At 35.8% G+C, this 22,855-nt stretch overlaps 1 protein-coding gene across 5 annotated transcripts in view; it reads right to left on the minus strand.

Moving 5' to 3' along the window:
- The window catches only part of PREX2 (phosphatidylinositol-3,4,5-trisphosphate dependent Rac exchange factor 2), a 177,981-nt gene that overhangs the window by 87,453 nt on the left and 67,673 nt on the right, over positions 1-22,855 (minus strand). For all 5 annotated transcript variants that reach the window (XM_083827119.1, XM_083827120.1, XM_083827122.1 and 2 more), the window contains 12 exons: positions 20,424-20,573; positions 16,757-16,901; positions 15,148-15,248; positions 10,488-10,591; positions 9,113-9,162; positions 8,456-8,531; positions 7,820-7,892; positions 6,515-6,657; positions 6,263-6,355; positions 4,720-4,868; positions 2,300-2,385; positions 347-483 (listed from right to left, as the gene is read on the minus strand). In XM_083827119.1, the coding sequence (XP_083683245.1) occupies positions 347-483; positions 2,300-2,385; positions 4,720-4,868; positions 6,263-6,355; positions 6,515-6,657; positions 7,820-7,892; positions 8,456-8,531; positions 9,113-9,162; positions 10,488-10,591; positions 15,148-15,248; positions 16,757-16,901; positions 20,424-20,573 (1,307 nt within the window). The remainder of the gene's footprint in view (positions 1-346; positions 484-2,299; positions 2,386-4,719; positions 4,869-6,262; positions 6,356-6,514; positions 6,658-7,819; positions 7,893-8,455; positions 8,532-9,112; positions 9,163-10,487; positions 10,592-15,147; positions 15,249-16,756; positions 16,902-20,423; positions 20,574-22,855) is intronic.

Below are 22,855 nucleotides of genomic sequence, written 5' to 3' on the forward strand. Positions count from 1 at the left end.
ATGATGAGAATATAGCTCGTCATGCTTTCTGCATAGAACTGCAGAAAAACTTGAAATAAGACTGTAAAAATACCATATAAAGAACTTAGCCGTAAGCTTAGATTTTTTTTAATGCAGAAATTAAAGAGACCTTGAGCATCAGCAATATATTGAGGAATGTTCAGCTTTTATAATTCAACTGGCTTCCTTCCACTTTTATTCACCACTCCTATCCCTTCATCACTCTCAATCTCAACAGGTGCATGGACAGAGATACACACCACACTGTTTACTTTGGTTGCAGAGAACATTTTACCAAAAAAAATATTTAGTCAGAAAATCTGCAAGAGTAACAAGTTAAATGTACCTGCATTGGACGCCTATACTTCCTGCATGCCGTGACATGAGCAATAACACTTGCATGAGTCTCTTTGCTGACATTAATTCCATTCACTTTGATTATGCATTGGCCAGGGTGAAGACCTGCTGCAGCTGCCACTGTTCCTATTAAAAAAATAACAATAAAAAAATCACACAGTTGACAGACTTCCTTTCCTAACCATTTCCTTTAAAGCTTAGTCCAAAAACCCAAAAGCCTCTGACCACAGAGTGCTTCTGAAGTCAGCTGGACTCCAAGAAAATAGAGTTCCAAATACATTTCTAAGGATCCTATCCATGTTTTCATCTTTTTTCCAATTCATTTATAACAGAGTGCCTTACAGTTTTAATTCAAATATCCAAAGATAACAGAGTAGAACATCTAAGCAACTTGAACAATAATAATAACAACAATAATCTTGAGTAATATATATGTATATTGTATGTGCAACATAAAACACATGGTTCAGCAATTTCTTTCCACAATAGAATAACCACCTTGGGAAAATCCTCTATCCACGGAAAAGGTACTATAAAAATAGCAGCTGTCTCCAGGTCTTTTCAGTATGATTCAAGCCTACTCCTGAAAGACAGCCTGCTGGACTATAACCATCTACCTGAACACTCACCTCCTTATGTCTCTCTTGCTATTGCTACAGAGGTGCTGGTGAAGTCAAAATCTATTGCTTAGAGAATGCTACACTGAGGTGAAGAAGCCAACTGTTAGAAAAGTCTAAACTGAATTTGTAGGGCTGACAAAAAGAAAACCATGTTATGACTTGCCAGCTGAGCATATTTGACAAGGAAATAACAAACAATATATTGTTTCAGTATTAAACAATATAAAGTAAGGATTTCCCTTATTTTAGGCACTATCAGGTTTTGGTGTTGCTTAAAAAATATAAAAACTGCAACAATAGATGATAGTTTTAAATCTAAAACCAAAGGAAGTCTTTGGAAATGATACCATTGCCAGCTATTGCAATCCACATAAGTGTGGATTTGAAAACAAAAATAAGCCTTATTAAATATCTCTCTCAAAAAAAAAAAAAAAAAGAAAAGCAGAAATTTTTTTACTTCATTAAAAAAAAAATCCAATTTGGCAGAGTATTTAAGCATATGCCTACAATCTTTCAGGTTTAGCAAACCACACAAGCAAGATTTACGTACTATTGAGGCTAATTGGAATAAAGTATGGGCTTAATGAATAAGGATAGGCAGTTGAATTGAGATCCAGGTGCAGAAATAATTATCACATCAGCTCAAGAGTCTAGTTTATTAGACTTTCTCTCGAAAATCTAATTTCTGGCACCACAGCCAAGAAAAAAAAAGTTATCAAGCTCTGTACAAATCTGTCTGCTTTGCAGATCAGTTCATTTTAAATTCCTCAGTTACAAAGGTAGGAGGAGGAGAAAGGACGCAACTGCCCCACAGTAGCTGAAAATACAGTGGTATCTGGCTTTACCATTAACAGCATGCAACAGCAACAAAAAATGTTTGAACTACTTTTGTTGCCAATGCAGCAACCCAGAATTTATCAAGTTAGGAATGGCAAGCATTCGAATAATACATCACAAAATAGAAAAAAAAAAAAAAACAAAATAAACAAAACTGCATTTAGAGGAGAGATCTGCAATTACTGTGACAAAGCAGGTCACCAGCACCACTGAAAAGGTTTGTGAAAAGGTTTGTGAAAACTGGACTTTCTGGAGAACTTTTTCAGATCATTGCAGAACTACACGGTGACCTAACAAATTAACTTTCAGGAAAAAATTCCCAGCACCCATTCACTGGAGAAAGGAATTTTGCATCTGTCAACTATTCCTCAGTCTGTGAAGTCACACCTTTAACTCACCTTACCTACTCACTGGAGCTCATTTTGATTTATCTCAGCCAGGCCATCTAGATATGAAATGTATAATGACCACTAGTGTTGACTTACCTCTCCCAACAGCATGGACGACTGATGGGCCAAAGCCCCGGATTTGGAATCCAAGTCCATCTGCAGAGTCAGGAATCTTCACTGTCCTGATACAAGCAAAAATTCAGCATGAACATAACAAAAGGTAGAATATTGTTATTTAGAATAAAAGTGGACAGCAATAAGTAGTGTGTTCTTTACGCCAGGGTGTAAAACTTCACACTGTCAGTCAATTCACAGTTTCAGATTCAGCATCATATTCCCAATCCTTTGAACAGCTTACATCAGAATTAAGAGCAAGTGGAGATACTAAAACTAACCAGAAGAAGGCAATACTATTTCACATGGAATTTCAGTATGCCAATTAAGACCAAAGCAGCACTGCAGTTTTCAAATTCCTCCCAAAGGGACTGCAATTCGGATAAGTTGTCACAAAACAGCAATGCTGAAAGCCCTGGGAAGGCAGGCAGTCTATCTGGCAAGAGCACAGAGTCTGGGGATCACAGATCATGGCAGGCCTTGTCACAAGAGCTGCAAAACACCATGGTGACTAGATCTGTGTTTGAATTTGCTAAGTTTTGCTGAAAAAAATTTATTTGGCTATATATTTGGCTACGGCTTTTCTGAGCAGCTATGCAAAGCAATGTGTTTTGTAAAGAATTGCATAGTACTGTTTATGTAACTTATAAGCACATTGTGTTACACACTTGCTTGGTCTAAGTGCAACAGTAATATGAAATATTGACAACCATGACCAACAAAAACACTGTTCTGGGTATCAAAATTCACATCTACTCCTTAAAATTAAGCCCCGATCTTGCCCAAAGTAAGCTAACATGATGTCAGCTCAGGTTCCAGAAAAAGCAACACAGCTGCATTAGCCCTTATCAAAACTGGTTAGGTCATGCATAACACTGCACTGATCTAACTTTGCAGTCTTCACTTCCAGAGCCAGTTCCGTTATTATTTAAGGGATCTTTGCACTGGACTTCACGTGCTAGTGCAAAAGCAGACAAATCCAAATTGATGGTGAAAAGTGAATTTAAAATACATTTGAACTGTATTAAGTTTGATTTACAGATAGATTTGAACAGTATCATTGCTTCATTTCTTGTACTTTCACTTTTTTCTGGTATACAGAATGTTTAGCATTTGGAGACAATTAGAAGCACACATGAGATCCAAATCCCATTGGGGCCTATAAATTTGTAGAGATTTGTACAAAAATGCATTGTGAACATGTTAATGAATAAACTATAACAGAACATCACTGGCAGTTTCAGCTAAGAATTTATGAGAGAATAGTTGTCTCTTCAGCCAACACGGTTGTGCTAGTAGCAGCTTCTGACAAAATGCAGGCAGTACAGGAAACAAGTTCTTAAACTCCTCTGAACTCCTCATTCACTACATAATCTGTGTCATCCTTGAAATTCACCTGTCTTCACTGGTGAGTTGTGAAGAAAACATGATCAGAAATTGATCCAAGATCTGCATTAAAGAAATGCTAGGATATGCTTTTTATGTTTGCTACAATACTATCACCTATTGTCTTCTTGCTGCTCTTTGATTTGGTTGCTGTTCTTTTTTGTATTACCAGTCCAGTTGATCAACTTTATGCCGTATTTCTTTCTTTGCTCTTTTTCCTGTTCTGGTTGCCCCTGTATTTCTCAAGCCATCTTCACTTATTAACAGGAGAAATACATCTCTGTTCTGCTGCTTAAGTGGAGCCATTTCCAAGGCTCACTCTTTGTGTTATCGGGCAACAGGATGGGTTCCTCCTTTCTCTGCAAAATTTGATCAGAATTTCTCCCGACTGCTGTTTCTTATTCTCATCTTCCTTCGTTACACAGAAACTATTAACAACTTTACTGATAGACCTATGTTTGTTAACATATCTACTGAACCCAGGCATTAGGCCTTACTTTGTATTTCTTTTACGTAACAAAAATTCTACTCAGATTGCAGGGGTCAAAACTTTGTGTAGAAATACAGCTGTTACACAAAGATCTGGAGTTGTTTACTTGCTACTGTTGTTTACACAACCAGCACACATACCAAAGAGGCCCATTAGATCACAAAGCCCAACTTCTGCCAAACCAGGAACTAATCCCCAGACAGAGGAACTTGTTTAATAAACATAAGTAAGAGATAAGTGATCAAAACTGTCCATGTATTCAAAGAAACCTCATTTACACTTGTGGTTTCTTCATGTACTTAACGTGGCAGACCTGATGATCCAAAGCACTTGTGTTTTGTTTTTGCTGACTGACAAATTTAGTAAAACAAAATCAAAGCAGATCAAATTGCTTGACTTTACAAAGTGAGATTCAGCAAAGCATTTAAAATAACTTTACAGTAGCACTGTTTGAAGTTCCACTTATCTTTTTAAATTTGCCTCAATTGTAGTTTCTCAAAATTCCCCCAAAGGAATGACAACTTACTCCCGTGGTTTAGTGCTCACAAGAACCCGCAGGGGCTTTCTGCTGTTTAAACATGTTTTCAGGAAGCAATCCACTTCACTAAAGGGTCGCAGAAAAACCAGGTCACCGTTAATGGCGAAGATTTTTTTTCCAACCTCCAAGCCTGCCATCTAGAAAACAATAACAGTTGTGTAGATGTTTGCCTTTTATAACCACCAACATTATGTTTTCTTCTGCTTGCATGCAACCCCAATAGGAATAATGACACACACACTTACAGAAAATTCTTTATGCCTCCTTCACAAACTACACTCAAAAGACACACAAAAAAATTGGTTCTGGAATGCGTTATAGTGACCTTAAGCATCCTGTAAACTCTCCCTCTGAAGAGACCTAATGACAAGTCCTAGTGTCAGTCAAGATTTTATTGAAGTATTACAATATTAGTTAATACCTGTAATAATTAACCCAATAGCCTTCATTGATCCAGTTGTTGGCTTTTTATTGCTATTATTATTATTATTATTATATTGTTGATGTTACCTCACTTGCCCACATGTCATTCTCCAAAGGAGCTAAAGCTTCTTTTGACAAGGAAGGACCTGATGAGTATTTTAGTAAGAGAATACCTATTAAGCTCCAAAACAGAATGGTATCCATGAAATTTTTATGGCCATACTTTTGAGCCAACAGTACAGCAACCAAATTGCACACAATCTTTAAACTATGGTCTAACAAGAAAGAAACCATTCCCAGCTGGGATGGCTGGAGTACACAGAACTGCTCAGGGCACATGCAAAGTCTTAGTGCCACCTGAGATCATGACAGAACCTGACTGCTGAAAAAGACCATATGGAATTACGAAAAGCCAACAGCAAAGTATCTCTGGATATAGTTCTGTGGTTGTATTGTATGTTGCATTGTTCTGTCGTATTTATTTTTATCACAGTTTTTATCCCACAATGAGATGTGGGGCTTAGAAATAGAATGGCTTGAAATCCAAGTCTTTTTTTTTCTCTCATAGAAGAGATTATTTCTGTATATTTACACGTATAGAGACCCCCATACAATTCACTAGAACAATATTAAATTACCCAAAGAACTAAAGCAATACTAACAAACTGAAAGGCTATGATTTATTTATTCAGATTTTTAAATTCTGGAATTGCTTGATACATCCTTTATTATGAAATACATCAACTGCAACCTACAGACTAGAGTACTGTTCTATATTCATTTCATATTCTACTGAAGGATGTTTATTCCGTTCATGAGTAATGTAATCACTGGAATATTTTTTAAAGCATTAAAATAAAACCATTACTTTTTCAAAACTCATAACAAATTACCTCTGTATAAAATAAATGTTGCTAATGGTCACAGCTCTATTTTAAACAAACAAAGCAAAACAAAACAAAAAAAGTATAATAATCATAGCTAACTTGAAAAGTTCTCTAATTATTGTATTATCATCTACTATCACACATTTTCTTAACTGATATATAAATCATACACCTGTGAGCAAGTCAATAAAACAAGAAAGATAATTTATAATATTTAATACCTCAGCATTGGATCCTTTCTCCACCACTTTAATAATTGGCACCTTATTTCTATCTTCTAAACCAAAACCATAGGTGCCTTCATTAGATTTAATCTGAAAAATAGAATTGTTCAAAATTGCTCAAAAGGTTGCTCAGAAAGGCATTTAGTAAATATAGCTCCATTAAAAAACAATACAAAGTGCTAATTTACTGTCACTACAACCAATTTTGTTTTTACTCATCAAAACATATGATAATTTGGTTTAACTCACCAATAATGACTTAGCTATGACATTTTCCACTACTTTCAAATCATGTTTCATCAGTCTGTGCTTCATATTTGACCCTTCCATTTCTTCATCCGCATAAAAACGAAACAACAGCGGTTCATCTTTAAATTCACTTTTCTCTAACACTGTATGACACAGAAACACAAACATTAATCCTGTTCTTCTTTTGAATTCTTGAATATCATGTTTTTTATGAACCACAAAATACTGAACGTGTACAAATTAAATGCTAGCAAACTACTTTGTGTGTGAAACTAGGGAAATCTTAATTTTTAGCATTAGCAACTCTCTTTTTTCTGGATCCATTATAGGTAGGTATCACTAAGTTTATTTTCAGCTACAGTATTTAGATTTCACCAAGGTTAGGAAGACTAGCTTAGCCTGAAAAGGTTTTAGCACAAAGTTTCTTCCTAAAATTGATTTAAGAATATGATTTTGAAAAGTTCTGTTGGACAGCTGCTGGAAACGCACACCACCAAGTTCTGGCACTCTTCAAGTGCATGAATGAAGTATGCCACATTCAGTATTAGAAATGGGTTTGCTGGGGATGTGGAAGCAACTAGAACAGCAGACAGATGCAGTTTGTATGTTCAAAAATCAAAGGCAAAAGTGAACACGCTCTGAGAGGAAGTTAATTCTTCCTCCTTATCGAACCAAGCTGATGAGAAAATTTCTTCTTCTTCTTTATTTCAGTAAATGACCCACTGCTTCAATCGTTTCACTGAAACCTTCCCTCTGATGGTATTAAATACAACCGTGTTCTCCTCATTTTTGGTACTCCACATATCTCTGCTCTCCTCTCCCTTCTTCTTTGTTCTCTGCTGTCTTTATTATTTTCTCATTTTTCTACAGTCCACTTTCTCTGGCTGTCACCACTTCACATATTTAAAGTCATGTTCCACCACACTTGATTCATTCCTCCAAAAATGATTCCATTTTTTCCTACATATTTCCTCAAGGTCTATCTTCAGTCTCACCTGTACAAACATGTATTACCTGCTTAAGAATTTTCTTTCAATGTGGCTCACCAAAATTCTACCCCTAAACCCTTCGGAAGATGAAACCCTCAGTATATGCTTTAAAATTGACTGAAAATAATTTTCAGAGTATACAATAGATATTTTTCTTCTTCTCCAAGATTGTAGCATAGGTTTCTCCAGTGATATAATGAACCAATTTCCTATACCTTCTGTAATATCTTTAACAGCGCCTGCATTTCCTTCCTACTATGTAGATATGGCATTAAACAAAAGGTATGTATACCTTGCATAGAATGTATTTACTTACCATGATGCATAAACCCATTATCACAAAGAGCTACGCCGAAGATCATAGCTTCCTCCCTGGTCCGGCAATCCCCCTGTTAAACCATAGCATATTTTCTTTATATTTTAATATATAAGTAAAATGGATTCTATTCACAATGGTGTAACCTCACAGGGCAAGTACAGAAGTATTGAGAATTTTTACTTCTATTTTATAAAGCTGGTACATGTTGACTGAATGAACAGGTTACCCTGTTCTTGTTCCTGAGGTGCTTAAAATAAAACAGAATTATAAAAGCAAATTGGTACTGACTTCTAGTTAGTAATTTAGAGTTTTCAGAGGCTATCCATTTCATTTTAAGCCTCAAACAATATTACATGCTGAATTACAAAGCTAAGTCTCATTAAAACATTTAAAGTTCAATTGCAAATAAGGAAGATAAGCACAAAAGGGATGAATAGCATGGCTGTTGACAGCTGATTTCTGTTACTTTACTGGTTTAAGAGGATTACACACAAACATGAGTGCATGCGCACACACACACACACTGTTCTTACACAAAGTGGATGTTATTCCACCTAATACATCACTACCTTTCAAATCATAATTTAAATGCAATATTTAGAAAAGTACGTAAATCCGAAGGTATACACTTGCCTGTGCAATCAACCAGTCTATGAGTTTGTTAGCCATGACTACAGATTTGTAGGTTCTCAGGTGATAATCTTTATCCCTGTCCAAAACAAAAATACATATGTAGGTACATATATTAAGCAAAATGTCAAAAGAGCCTAAATTAAAAACAAACAAATAAAAAACACTTATTTTCTATACAAGTTAGTACAAGCATGAATTGACCATTTTGCAGTGGTTCAGAAATAGAGCTTCAGAAGTTGCCTCTGGAGTAAAGCAAGTCAAACCTTTCAGTGTAGATAGAAAGGGGAAGGCTGACCATATCTTACTTTGCCACTGCAACATAAAGACAGTTGCCTCCCTGCAGCTGAGATTCTACAAATGAGTAATGGAATATTAGTAAAGAAGTGAGTATATTAATATCTACAGTAAGCATGTAAGCACATCTATCAGGACCTAGAAGGCTCTAAAAGTCTGGAAAAAAATATAATCTTGGACTGAGTTTGCACTCATTTTATGATGCAGTTACTCTTTTTGTCTTTATAGCCCTTCAATCTTTTTTGATTTCTCCCTAAAGACCAATCTTAGTAAGGTGGGTTAGGTTCCTACATTCAAACACAGTATCTTCAGAATACATACTTCTCTTGAATGAGTCTCTAAGGATTTCCTAACTAGACTCACCTAATTACTGGGGTGAAGAGACTGTGAAGGCGACAGTACAGTCGTACACCCTGTAAAAGAGAAAGATGAGGTTACTTATGTGGATTATAATGTCGTTACACATTCACACCCCAGAGAACATGAGAGAAATGGACACAGTAAAAAAGCTAGATGTTTTAAATGCACTTCACTTAGCTAGTAAAACAAAACTATTCAAATTTCTTTATGTGCCAAAACTTACTATTTCCAGATAACAATATTGACAAAAAAAAAAACGAGACATAAACCATTTCTAACCAAGCTTAACTGATACACATGCAAAAACGATCAGCTTTAAGATAGCATTAAAAAAAAAGTACAGTATTTTGAAAAAAAAAGTACACAAAACTTGAAAGATAAAGTAACGTTTCTATGAATTAAGGTTTTCTGAATCACTGATTGGTACTCTACATATAAAGCAAGCAACTAAAGTAAAAAAATAATAAAATTAAAAGTTACACACATAAGTACCTTTTTTTAAAAAAGTGAAATTATAACTAAACAGTAAACTTAAAAATAAAAAAGATTCAAAGATGTGAAAAGATGTAATACGTTTTCAATTGAAAACAAAACATAGAATGCTTGAAGGAATTTAAGATACTACCATCAGAAAATAGCATTAAGAAATCACGTAAGCATTCCATAGCAGACTATCAAAAAAACAATTACGCTTATAACATACAAGACGAAACATGTATAACAATAAAAAATTGCATGAAAACAGGTTCCATTCTACATTGTTGTGCCTGCTAGAATTCGGTATTGAAGATTCTTCTAGACATACATTAACAATGCCAGCAGAAAAGTGAGTGACATTGTAATGCAATATCCAAGATACTGCAGTTTTCCACTATATCAAAATCATGAGATGAGTTTAAAGGCAACTTTGTTCAATAGAAGTGTTACACCTAGTAGTGTAGATGGATACTACTACCTATGTTTAAACATCTGTGTGACTCTTGATTTACTGCCTTATTAAGTCATTAATACAAGACACTCAGATTTAATAGATTTTAAAAAAACCTATATATAAGTTCAAATCTATTAAAATTGATTGAAAATTGCAATGGACTGAAATGACAGCTTCAGAATTACCCAGAAACACAGGCAATGCATCCCACATATAAAATCATTAAGTAATTAAAATACATTTTTAAATTTCATATGTAAAATATGTAACAACAAGCCAAGATCTTCCCTTAGAACTGGAAAATTAAATTTGATTCAAATAAGTACAGAGGCAGGCAAGTGTGAAAGGATGTTATGTATTCTAGCATAACATTTTACTTTATTTCTCAAGCAGAATCTCCATTTCTGGCGCATTCTTCCTAATAATAGCAACTGCTCCATTATGTACCTTAGAAATCACTTCCTGCATCTCGTTTCTTGGATAGTATGTTCCATCATCGTATCGGAATCTGTACAGCATGTGTTCAGGTTTGAATTGGTGCTTATCTGTAACTAAATTAAAAAAAAAAAAAAAAAAGAAAAAGAAAACAGGTGTATAGCCAGGTCACTTTCCACAGAAATAGACAAAAAAGAAGGGCAAAGTCATTCCTTCAAATAACAGTCCATTACATTATAGACAGATTTCAGACAGGGAGGGTAGGAAGCATGATTAAATCATTTTCCCTAAGTTCCTTTATGTCACTGCTGATGATATTTCTCACAGCATATAAGTAGCCCACAGGAAACCAACAAATTTAAGTAATGGGGCAAAGAATAAGAATGACAAACAGCCTGGAACAGCCTAGAAAATCAGGGATTCAAGCATGTTTTAGTCTTCAGTGCACTTGCAAGTTTATCAATCAAATAGCCAAAAAGACAGCTTCTTTTGCAATTATCAGTGTATTGTTCCACATTATTCCCTGTCCAAATTCTTGCCAAGGCCAATGAGTCAATAAAGGACCCTCCATAACACATCTGACCAGTCCTGCACTTGAGAGCGAAGAAGGCCTGTCTTCCGATATATACAGCCAGCTGAAGGTCTTCAGTGCAAGAGACTTGCAATCATCATGAGGCTGTTAAGTCAACATACATGATCCACGTCGCCTAAGACCCATGGAAAAGGATCTTAGCAGGTGGATTTCTATTCAGCAGTTTCACAAGATTTCAACAACAGACCTCACAACTTCAAATATTTCATCTGAAATCACATCATATGATACAAAACTTCTGCTAACAGGACTACAGTAAGGCCTTCTGAAAAACAGCTGATTCAATTGATAGCTGAGGACAACAGGAAGCACTGGCACCATCCTGGGATGGTGTAATTATTGGTTTGCTTGAAAATGTAAGCTTTAATTTGAAAGGAAATTTGCATGGCACCTATTATTAAAGGAGGCTATCATAAGTCAAGTCTTATGAGGAGTGGCTGAGGGAACTGGGGTTGTTTAGTCTGGAGAAGAGGAGGCTCAGGGGAGACCTTATTGCTCTCTACAACTACCTGAAAGGAAGGTGTGGGGAGATGGGGGTTGACCTCTTCTCACATATAACTAGTGATAGGACAAAAGGGAATGGCCTCAAGTTGTGCCAGGGGAGGTTCAGGTTGGATATTAGGAAAAAATCCCTTCTCAGAAAGAGTGGTTAGGCATTGGAACAGGTTGCCCAGGGAAGTCACCATCCCTGGAGGTGTTTAAGGAAAGGGTAGATGTGGTACTCAGGGACATGGTTTAGTGGGTAATATTGGTGGTAGGTGGACAGTTGGACTAGATGATCTTAGAGATCTTTTCCAACCCTAATGATTCTATGATTCTTTAATATCTTTGTTTATCAGAGTAACAAACCTGATAGTGTTAGGTAATTCTTCATCCCTTCCTATACCAAGGAAGGAATATATCTATTCCTATACCTATAATATTAATCCATTATCCTCTTCAAAAATGTAGCTGAGCACCACAAACTTTGCATAGTAAGGTGTCTTCTCTAACCACTGCATCATTTTTCACACACTATCAAGCTCTTCAGTATATCCACCAATCATCTGACACATGGACATAAAATCTGGACGTTATATATACAGTGTTTTCACCAGTGTCATGTGCAGAAGAAAATAACTTCTCTACCTGCATTTGATATATCTACTGATAGTAAAGCCCAGGACATTACTCTGATTGCCTTGAAGTCATGGTTTTCTGCTGAGGCCATTATCCACAATGACCCCTTAGCTCTTTTACATATCATTAGCTCCCAATACATCAGATACACACTACAAAATTCTCATATATAATGCCTAGCATAAATATTGAAATTGATTTTACTGGACTGCGACCATTTAACTCAGGAATAAAAGATACCTTCTAGTTCTGTAATTAAATATAATGTGTTACTGTTGGAGAAAAGATATATTCCAGTAGATCAATGTACATTAAGTACATTAAGAGTTTTTAAAACCAGCAACTACAGAAGACAGGGGAAAAAAAAAAAAAAAAAAAAACATTGCCAGGATCATATTGCTTAAGGTCAAACTGTTCCTTACTGTTACAGAGATGCACAGGGAAGGAACCATGACTGCAAAGCACCTTTCCATTCTTGCATGTCCATGAAGAACAGAACAGGCTCTGCACTCTGAAGAACATTGCTTTGTAGTGTCTGTGGTCATTTGTAGTGTTCTTTGCAGCCCCTATTTACACACAGCACACCAAGAACTATTGGAGCAGGCCCACAGACTTGGCACATCCTGCACTCTGGAAAGCAAGGAAACCAAACAAGGATGCTCCTGACTCAGCTGCATTGTGTTACCTACTAAATATATCGAGGGAAGCTGTGAGGGAAGCTGTAAATCACTATTCGCTGGGTGCAAGGCGGGGCAGGTTGTTCTAGATACAGATGTGATTTGGCTCAAGAGGAAGGATAGATCATCTATCAGCTACTAGTATCAACTAGTATGAGCTGTACATTTGGGAGTCCATAGTTTCAAACAGTTAAACATGATAAAATGCTCATTAGTACTAAAATAAGGAACACCAAGTTGTTTTGTGTGTCACTACCAACCATCTACCTGTACTTTGCTTGGAGATAAATATTTTATATGGCATATGCCAAGAAAAGGGAACTGATCAGGTTTAAACTGGTCTTTACTTTTACTTTTCTGCCACGGTAATTTTTACTCAGATCAGTACACCAATCCAGGAAACTGCACAACCATATAAATACCTATTTATTTAAAATCATCTGATATTAAAAATAAGCTGATATTCAGATGATTTTTGTAACTACAAAGTTCCTTATTGCCTTGAGAGGAAGCTTCCACCTCTAACCATCATCAGCAAGTGACCAGACAAAGTACCTCAGTACATTGGCTGATCAATTGTAAGTTGTTTCAGATATAAGAGAATGCCACCAGGTGGATTTAGGATAGCAACATATAAACTGTTTTTTCCCTTTGCAAAACTGGAAAAATAAAAAAAAACAAGGAAAAGCCATAGCTTGCAAGAGTTCACACACCAGGAAGTAAAACAATGTCCATCACAGTGTGGGTCTGGCATGGCTAGAATGAAGCATATGCTAGAATATGCTAAACCTAACAAAGCCCCCTACAGCATTTGCAATGTGAGTAACAGCCAAACTTTCTTTCTCCCTTGCTCCCTCTATGAAAACAGATGGTTCATTCAACTTTATTTTAAGAGTTCTATTTTCACTGAACCACAGCTGGATCCACTATTCAAAGTAGCATGTCTGGCTCAAATTTCTATGCTCTAACATAATTACCCTTTTATCTCATGAAATTACACAATATTCATTTAACTCTGTATTGAGAAAGTCTATCAGTGTATTTGGGATGTAAATTACAAGATCAGGAGAAGAATCTTTGGCAACAGAATCATTCCATTGAAAACAATTCTGTGTGTGTAGTAAACATAATAGCATCTGACATTTGAATGATGGTTGAAGAAAATCATGTAGACTGACATTAAAGCATTAAAGACTACATGACTACTGATGAATAACTTTAATGATTTTCCTCCTACTCTGTGTATGTTCAAAATGCACACAGCCAAGTGGCACTCAGTTACTCCTGCTTTCCTTCCAGCCAAGGACACTGAAAACACGGTGGCAAAGAACTTACAAAGTAAGTATTGAATTAACTACTGGTTGAAGTATTTATGTATCAAAATGTAAATTATCAATTATTCCATCTAAATTTACACCCTGGATCTATGCCAGAACAGCACCTAACTTCGCAACTCTTTCACTAACTGATTTTTAAAGTTACTGAACCTATTATAAGTCAAAACATCTTCACAAGTGGAAGCTTCTTCATTTCACTTATATGGTCCTGCTAGACTACAACTTCTAAAAGGAATAGAGACAAGGACCTGCTGTGGTAAGAAGGTTTGATATGAAAAATGCTGCCAATGCAAATTACCTCAAGAAATCAAACCTTTTTGGCTCAAAAACTAAACCATTTCAATGATGCTTCTCTCCAGAATGAGGTTAGCAAAGACAGTTTACTGAAAATTTAAGCATAAAAATTTGAATTTTAGCAACTCTACAAAGCAGTGACGAATGGGGCCTGAATATTCAAATGTTTCAGTTTAGGAGTTCTAGGTTGGTTTTACCTGCTAAACTTGTAATTCCTAACAAAGGATCAGGCACATTTATCTGCAGCCAGCTGTAAAGTTTTTTGCTCTCTCCTATCTACAACTCTTATTGAAACATGTGTCCCTAAAAGGCCTAGCCTAAATAAAAGGCTTAAATCCTTTAAAAACATCTGCCCTCCTTTCTTCCCCTCAAATTTATTTTTGGTTACAACAGAATAGCAATGTTTCTGTAGGTCCCTGTTAGCAATGTTGTGATCCCAACAGCACAGATCTAATCTAGTTATATCAATGGAGGTTATCCAGTAAATCTTCTAGGCATGGGCAAGGGCCCCATGAGGTCCCTGTAAGGATATAATGCAGATTCAACAAGCTGCCTTGCATTAATGAGACCATCATTTTATCAAACAAAATTAAGTCCACTCTAATTACAACAATTACCTTGAAAACAAGTAAGTTAAAACTAATTATATTTACCATGATGGATAATGCCATTCTCTAATAAAGCTTGGCCAAGATGAACGCCTTCTTCGGATTTGTGTATCTCTCCAATTTCCAATAACCAGGACACAAATTCACTGAATTAAAGCAGATACAAAAGAAGAAAAATTGAAATGTCATGCCACTACATCTACTACATTTTCTTCTTAGTTGCAAGCCTAGCAGGGTTCCTTACTTAGTTAAGTGCTTCTTAAGCCAAATGACCTTTAGAATGTCGTATCATCTTTAAAAAAAAAAATAATTTCCACTTTTTATTATTTAGATATAATACATAAAGGTTTCCCTTGACATGTCTTTTCTTTTATCTCGGCACATGAATATTCCTTTGTTTTCCATGATCTTCTAAAGTAGAATAGACAAATTTGACCAGACTGTCAAATATAAGAAAATCCCAGGCACACCTACTGCACCTACACAGGACAGATATGCTCTGAAGGCAGACCATAACTGCAGCATGATAGAACAGTAGGCCTGTTATTTCTGAGACATCCTGAGCAGATAAACAAAGCATATAGTGCACATCCAAGAAACACCAAGTTTATTTCACAGTAAATCTGACGCAGTTCAGAGACATCAATGTTATGGTACATAAAATATTTGCATGTCTGTTACAAATCAGAGTAGCAGTGTAGTGAGGCAGTGCAACATCCACATTAATGGGTTTTAACTGTTGAACCAGAGACAAGCAAAAGCATACTTTGGAAGGATCCACTTCAAAGACAGAACAGAAAAGCAAACTTTTGACAGTTGGTTTAAATGTTTTACACGACTCCATACCATGAGTCTATTCTTTACCTCCTTCCAACAGCCCCTCTGAAGAGATGACTCAATCACAACTCAATAATTAATCTTAATCCTCATTTCAACTCTCACCAGCTACATGACTTTGGACAGTACATGAAAATCTCTTATTTCATTTCCTCTTTTGAACACATCAGTGAGGATCTTCATCACAATGTGCTTGTGTAAAACAATCACTGTACTATAGAAAAATACTCCATGCTAATCTGCCTTACAGTCAGATGAAATAAGGGATAAACTTTCTGCCCCCAAAACTGTTTTTCTGTAACATATGTAATATCATGGTACCTATTGCTTTCTCCTCCTCATGGATTCAGTCTCCTTAAGCCATAGGTACGTTATGACATTCTGAAGATCCTCCTCTTAACAGGGTTTAATTTTTAAACATGTAAGTTACCTTTAGTAACTCCATAACTGATATTCAGACAAGAGAAGAAAGGAAACAGTTTTAGAGACAGATTTTTAAAGTGGATTAAAGCAAATTTGGCATCAATAAAAAATGCATCAAAACAGCTGGGAATTATTTATTTAAAGGAACTATTTTATTTTATGCATTTTCTATGTTCAACATGCCTTTGCATCCTTGGACCTTTAAAAAGCTACTTTGGGATTTGAGTACATATCCATAAATTTCACGCAGACCAATTTACATTTTGGCTAAATTCTGGGAGGCAAATAGTCCTAACAGACATTACAAATAAAGTGTGGTTTTCATAAAATCCCAAAGAAGATATAAAATGTGTTTTAGCTGCTTAAAAATCATGCTATAAAATGCATGTAATACCTTCCAAGAAAGCACTTGGGAAAAGTGGTTAATTTCCTCTTCCTGTCTTTGATGAGATTCCCTTGTTTGCACATCATTTTGTATAGTCTTTCTCCTTGCTCAGAGATCATCATCCAAGTGTCTTGTTCCATGCCCAATTTTAAACCTGTCAAAAATACAATAAAATTTTATGAAGTGATATTGTCATTATATTTCAAAGTCTTCAACAAAATGGACAAGAAATACTAATATTCTACATACAAAAAAGAAAAAGGAGGTTTTTCCATTATTTTGCTCAGAATCAAGATCCATTTATGAACATCATACAACATATATGAACATCAACAAATGAACATCATTTATGAACCTTCATAAAGCATAATCAAACGATATCTATAAATTCCTCACAGTGAAGTCAAATTGTTACTGAAAATGTACACCTGTACCAACATCACCATTGATATTGCAGTAATAAATACTAATGCCGTGATTTTCAATGACTTCAGTATATGAACATTCAGAAAGGAGGAGTCTTGTCTTCACAAATTTAAAAGAAAAGGTCCATATTTTCACTCTTATCATCTGATCATAAAAATGTTTTTCACAAACATTTTTCAGTTTTTCAATTTACTGTAACTAATTATGTGTTATATACTTGTTAGTTTCATAGACGATTAATTTAGGCCTTTTCCACAAAATCCCATGCACAACTTGATTTTTATTTGTTTTGGAACTTTCTCAACAACCAAAAGCTATTGAGGGGGTTAGTTCAACATTTCTTATTTTTTCCTGTTTCCCTTCTCAAGAAAATCATTACATTTTCTGAATAACAGATGATCAAAACCAGTTTTTGTTGAATTATGTATCATACTGGCCACTCACAGAAGCTTGTTCTCCCAGGGAATACCACAGACCTTCATAACCCATGTATTTTCTCTATAAACCATCTTAATTCAGGATAAAACCACACATTTCAGGAATGTCTTATATACATGTTGTCAGCTTCTCTCTCTAGATTTGCACATTTCTAAAATTTTAACTGTACATAATCAATATGAGTAGTAGTCTGTCACTTCTATAGTTCTGAAAAAAATAGCCAGAAAAAAATGTAACACGGCATAAGAAAAAGATAACAAAGGTATTGGTCACAGATACAGAAGTGTCTCTCATTACCCATGAACTAGTTAGTGGTAATGCCACACAAACATAAAACCTGACTTATTCTCAGGAAAAGAAAATCTAGCCAGTATACTTCTTTCGGAGCTTATAGGACATTGATGTTTTTATTTGTACTGACTGTTTGAATCAGCAGCAGCATCACAGCACCATCAGCCTTGAAAATTTTCACCAGTTAAATAAATTTCTAACCTTCTGAATGCCTCAGATGGTTACATGAAAGCCCCTAAACTGAAAGAAATACTTCCTAGCAAAAAGTTTCCAATTTGGCTTGATTTCTCTTAGCAAGGAAATAAAATCTATAAAGTGGTCCTAGTTATTAATTCAATAACCACTGAAATTTCTGTTAAAGTATTTCACCTGGGGCATCCTCTCCCTTCTGTTCAGCTTCTGCTTTATGGACTCCAAATAACGGCATAGATTGAGCTTCCCTAAGTACTTTGAATCTCCAAATCTACCAGTACGAATGGCCCGGAAAGCCCCAGCTACGTGGCATACTCAAGCTGTATTTCTGTGATCCACATTCTTTATTTATCCAGTCAGGTGATCACTGCAATCCATGGTTCTGCATGAGATGTGGGGTCCACAGCACCTCTGTGAAGGAATGCCTGGGCAAGTCCTGCTGCACCATGCAGTAAGGGGGCAGTCACTCAAACAAGACTCGCTCACAGCCCCCAGATTTGCTCACAGATTTGGCAAGTGTGTACCTTTGAATCAGCTGGTGTCTCACTTGCAAAGGAGACAAAACACTGTTCTCACATGTGCAGTCACTTAGACTTCAGTGTGATTGTCTATAAATATATATGCGCATGAACAGGCTCCACATCTTATTAAGTAAATATACAATTAAAGCATCTTCATGTTCACAGTGAATAGGAAATTGCTTATAGCTACATTCAGATACAATATTTGAATTCTAAAAAGGTATCTGTTTGGTTCCTGAGTAATTTGGCAACTTGCCTGCAATTAAGTTGATGCATCCTGCTTTGTTTATACAGATGTTTTGAAAAAAATCACTGTGCTGGAGGAGATGTTATAAGTCGATGTAGTAATGGAGATATTCAAGAAATATTTTTGCAGATCCTGTGTTGCAAACTGAGTCTAAGTGTCTACCAAATCTTCTCCTGTTCTATCCTGTTCCTGTTTCTTTCATGATTGTCTCCTCAGTGGCAAATCCCTTGTGACCACCAAGAGCTAAAAAATTCCCTAATTTATAAGATGCATTTGAGAAGATAACCTCAGACCTCAAGCTTGGTAAGGTTTAGGTCAGAGACAATTCTGTTACCAGTAGAGTGTGAAATAATAAGAATACAACAACAACAAAGACTACTATTTACTCTTTGTATTTCTTACCTAAAGGTATCAAGTGTCTAAGGAAATCAAGAAACGTAAAAAAAGAGAAGTGGGATTTGTTGAAAATCTATTTAGTCAGATTCAGACAAGGCCCTAAACAGAAGCAGAGAAATCTGTTTGTTGTTGTTGTGTTTGACATCATCTCTAGCACATTTATTTTTTATTCTAAAATGTTGAGCTTTTAGACCTCTAAGGCATCTTTTTAGCTTTTCCACTATTAATTCTTGATGGCACTATTAATTAGCCAGGGCTCAGACATTCTAGTTGAAACTCTGGTCCTACAGCAAATGTTATACAAACATCCAGTATTCAACTTTAAAAGACCAAAGAAAGTATTGTTATCCTCCATTTACAACAGAGGCACAAAACAATGGCTACTGAAACAGGACACAGGAAATCTACACAAACCAGGAACAGAAACCCAGATCTGACTACACGGTCATATTTTCTTTCAGTACTGAGGCTCCATACATCCTTACTGATTAGGATATTTTAGCTTGCAAATGAAATTAGCTCCAGAAGATGATGATGCGTCATCTATTTTGTGCTGGGTTCACCTTCAATACACAAGGTTATTTGTGGTCACATTAGAGATCAGGATTATATTTCAGCCAAGTATTCTTCCACCTTAATTCAATGATTCAAAAGACAGTTGTTTGCAATGGTGATTTGTTACTTTCTTGGATAGGGGAGAGTGGATCAAAGATGGGGTTGTGGGCGTATTCACCATTTCATGTTGAATCATCTGCATGAAGAAACTTAGAAAATCTGTTTATTTCAGTGCTTCAAATTTCCATTCACAAAACGTATACAGACCCCAAAAGGCATTTAGGATAGACCCTCATATACCACAAACCACAACATTTCACAGGCCTCAATAAAATTATGATAATATTTTCTGGTTGAGGATAAGCTGCAAAATCGTAGATGAAATCATCTTCCCATTTACAAAATGACACTCACTACCAACACACATGATTCAAGTCATTATGTCCTTCCCAGTAGTAGTTTGATTTATTTTTTTCCAAGCTGTTATTCATAAAGCTTCAGTTGAACCTGATACCACAAGTTTGCCTAGCAGCTGTTTTGCTTTATATCTCAACATAAAAATACAGCGTGGCTTTCTGGCACAGCAACACAAGGAAGTTTATTAACCTACCTTTTCGTCTCTCTCGCTCTTTCAAAATAGCTTCCAGCCATTCTTGCTTCTCTTCAGGTGTTTTTGCCATGCACACAAACCATTTGTTCTTTGCTGTGTTGTGGATCTTCCAGCCATTAATGACAGTGTGGCCACTGCTGTGGTAGTCAGCTGGGAATAGATAAATTGGCTTAAAGAACAAAAGCTCTTAAAAAAGAAATAAGTAATATATTTTTTTAAATACTCCTTCTATTATTATACATAAAACTAATGAAATACAGAAGAATAAAACAGAAAGAAAAACAGAACAAATATAAAGAATGTAAAATTATCTGTGCTGATTGTGAACTGTTTTAACTTAATGAGCTGTATTTTTTACTTCTAGTAAACATAATGTGTTTTTTATAATGTGAAAGAGAATTGCCTGGCATATGGGAGCCATCAACCCTGAAGGTATTCAAAAGATGTGTAGATGTGGTGCTTAGTGACATGGTTTAGTGGTAGACTCAGCAGTGCTAGGTTAACGGTTGGACTTGATGATCTTAGAGGTCTTTTCCAACCTAAGTGATTCTATGAAGAAGGTATAAATTCAGTACTAAAACAAGCCGAGTCCTCTTAAAAGAACAGATCACTGTTATTTAGAGTACTTTTGTTTGTGCTACATAAATAATTTCATAAAAAACAGCATTGTGGTTTTGTACCTAAAATTATTCAGAACTGCTCTGCTGATTGAATGATTTACTACTAAGTTTATAAACGGACTAAATATACAGTTGGGGAAATGCAATTTTGGTTTGAAGAGTAAGCAAATCATAAATACTTGATATATTTTCACTGATATTTGATGTATTTTTATTTGCTATCTGAATAAAGAAATATATATACAGTTAGTGATTACACAAGCTGAAATATTTTTAAAAAATCATTGACTTCAAAAATATGCATAACCAAATGTGTAATTTTTGAAATATGTTCCTAACAACCCTACTTTCAGTGTGCATATAATGGGAGAGAGGTAACAATTGCTGCTGATGTTCTTAAACTTCTTTAAACAAAAAATCTTGAACTGCCTCTTAGCATGTAAACTGCTATGCTATAAAAAGCAGACAATTTACTGCTTTTTACTCCTTCTTGACTTACATGACATTTGATTTTAACATGCTAGTCTATAAATCTTATTCAGAAATTAGCTAAGCAGACTTCCTCTCTGAAACCGACACCCCTGCATGAATGTCCTTCAATAGGATTAGATGCAACTCCTGGGGGAAAATTCGTGAGGCATAAATGGCCTATGAAGCAAATACATTTTTTTGCATAAAAGACAGATTAAAACTAGAACTAGCAACTATTGTACAAATTATTACAAAAATCAAAAGGTCAGCATTCTCTCACCAAAAACTTTCATTATGAGGCAAGAAAGTCCTGGGGCCAGCCCTGAACTACTGTAATAGCTGCAGACCTCTTTACTTTGTAAATACAGCTTCATAATTCAGCCCTGTTTTGTATAATGAGATGGGATTTTCTGAAACTGAAACCCTTGCTGAAATGCCTGCTACAATTTATCATAAATCTCAGCAGACATGCTAGTATCCTTTCAATAACTCTGCATTTTAATTAGATGGAAAGCAGCCAAGTTTTGTACAGTGAGCTGGGAAATGTCAGGAACTACTAGAAAATCATGAGACTGATGGCTGATTTCTAAACCAACAAAATTTTCTCATACTCACAAGAATATAAGTGCAAGCAAGTGTAAACTACCCATCGTATCATTCATGCACCCTCAGAAAACCAAAAAGTCGGTGAAAAGAAAGAAGCCTCAGACAGAAGCTAACAGCTGACAGACTGCAGCCTCCTGGAGATCAGAGGCAGGAGGGATACTGAAGGAAGGAAAGTTAATGTCCCTCTGTATTATTTATGCATGGACTTAAAAACCTGGCAATAAAGCACTAGCTGTGCCTTTTTGTTTATTCATTTTTAAAGTTGCAGGTTAATATTGTCCTGGTATAAGAATGTTTTCCTGTGGTCTTTGGTTTCATGCATCTGTCATCAAAACCCCCTTGTTTGGCAGGGAAATATTATGATCTCTAATGCAGAGAATCGTGGCAGTTAAAATTGTGGCAAAAGATGTATGTCAAAAAGTATTCCTCGGACTCGCACACAGATTTAGACACAGGTATTTCACTTTGGACAAAATTTTGGTGCTAACTTAGTAGTTAAAAGCCCCAAAATCGGCTTATCCTACCACTTGAATATCCCAGTGTAGAGATGACATTTCAAACACGTAGCTCACTTGGCTGACGAAGTTCTGTAACTGTAGGACCCTGAGCACTGACAATGTGATAACACGTTTATCTCGTGCCGAATTCTCTGAAAAGCCCGATCACCTAGCTGGGTGCTAAGACTGCCAAATGTTATACAGATGGCAATGAGTTAAGATGGAAACTGGTACTGCC

This window comes from Anser anser (genome assembly GCF_964211835.1).
Source record: "Anser anser genome assembly, chromosome: 2".
NCBI lineage: Eukaryota > Metazoa > Chordata > Aves > Anseriformes > Anatidae > Anser > Anser anser.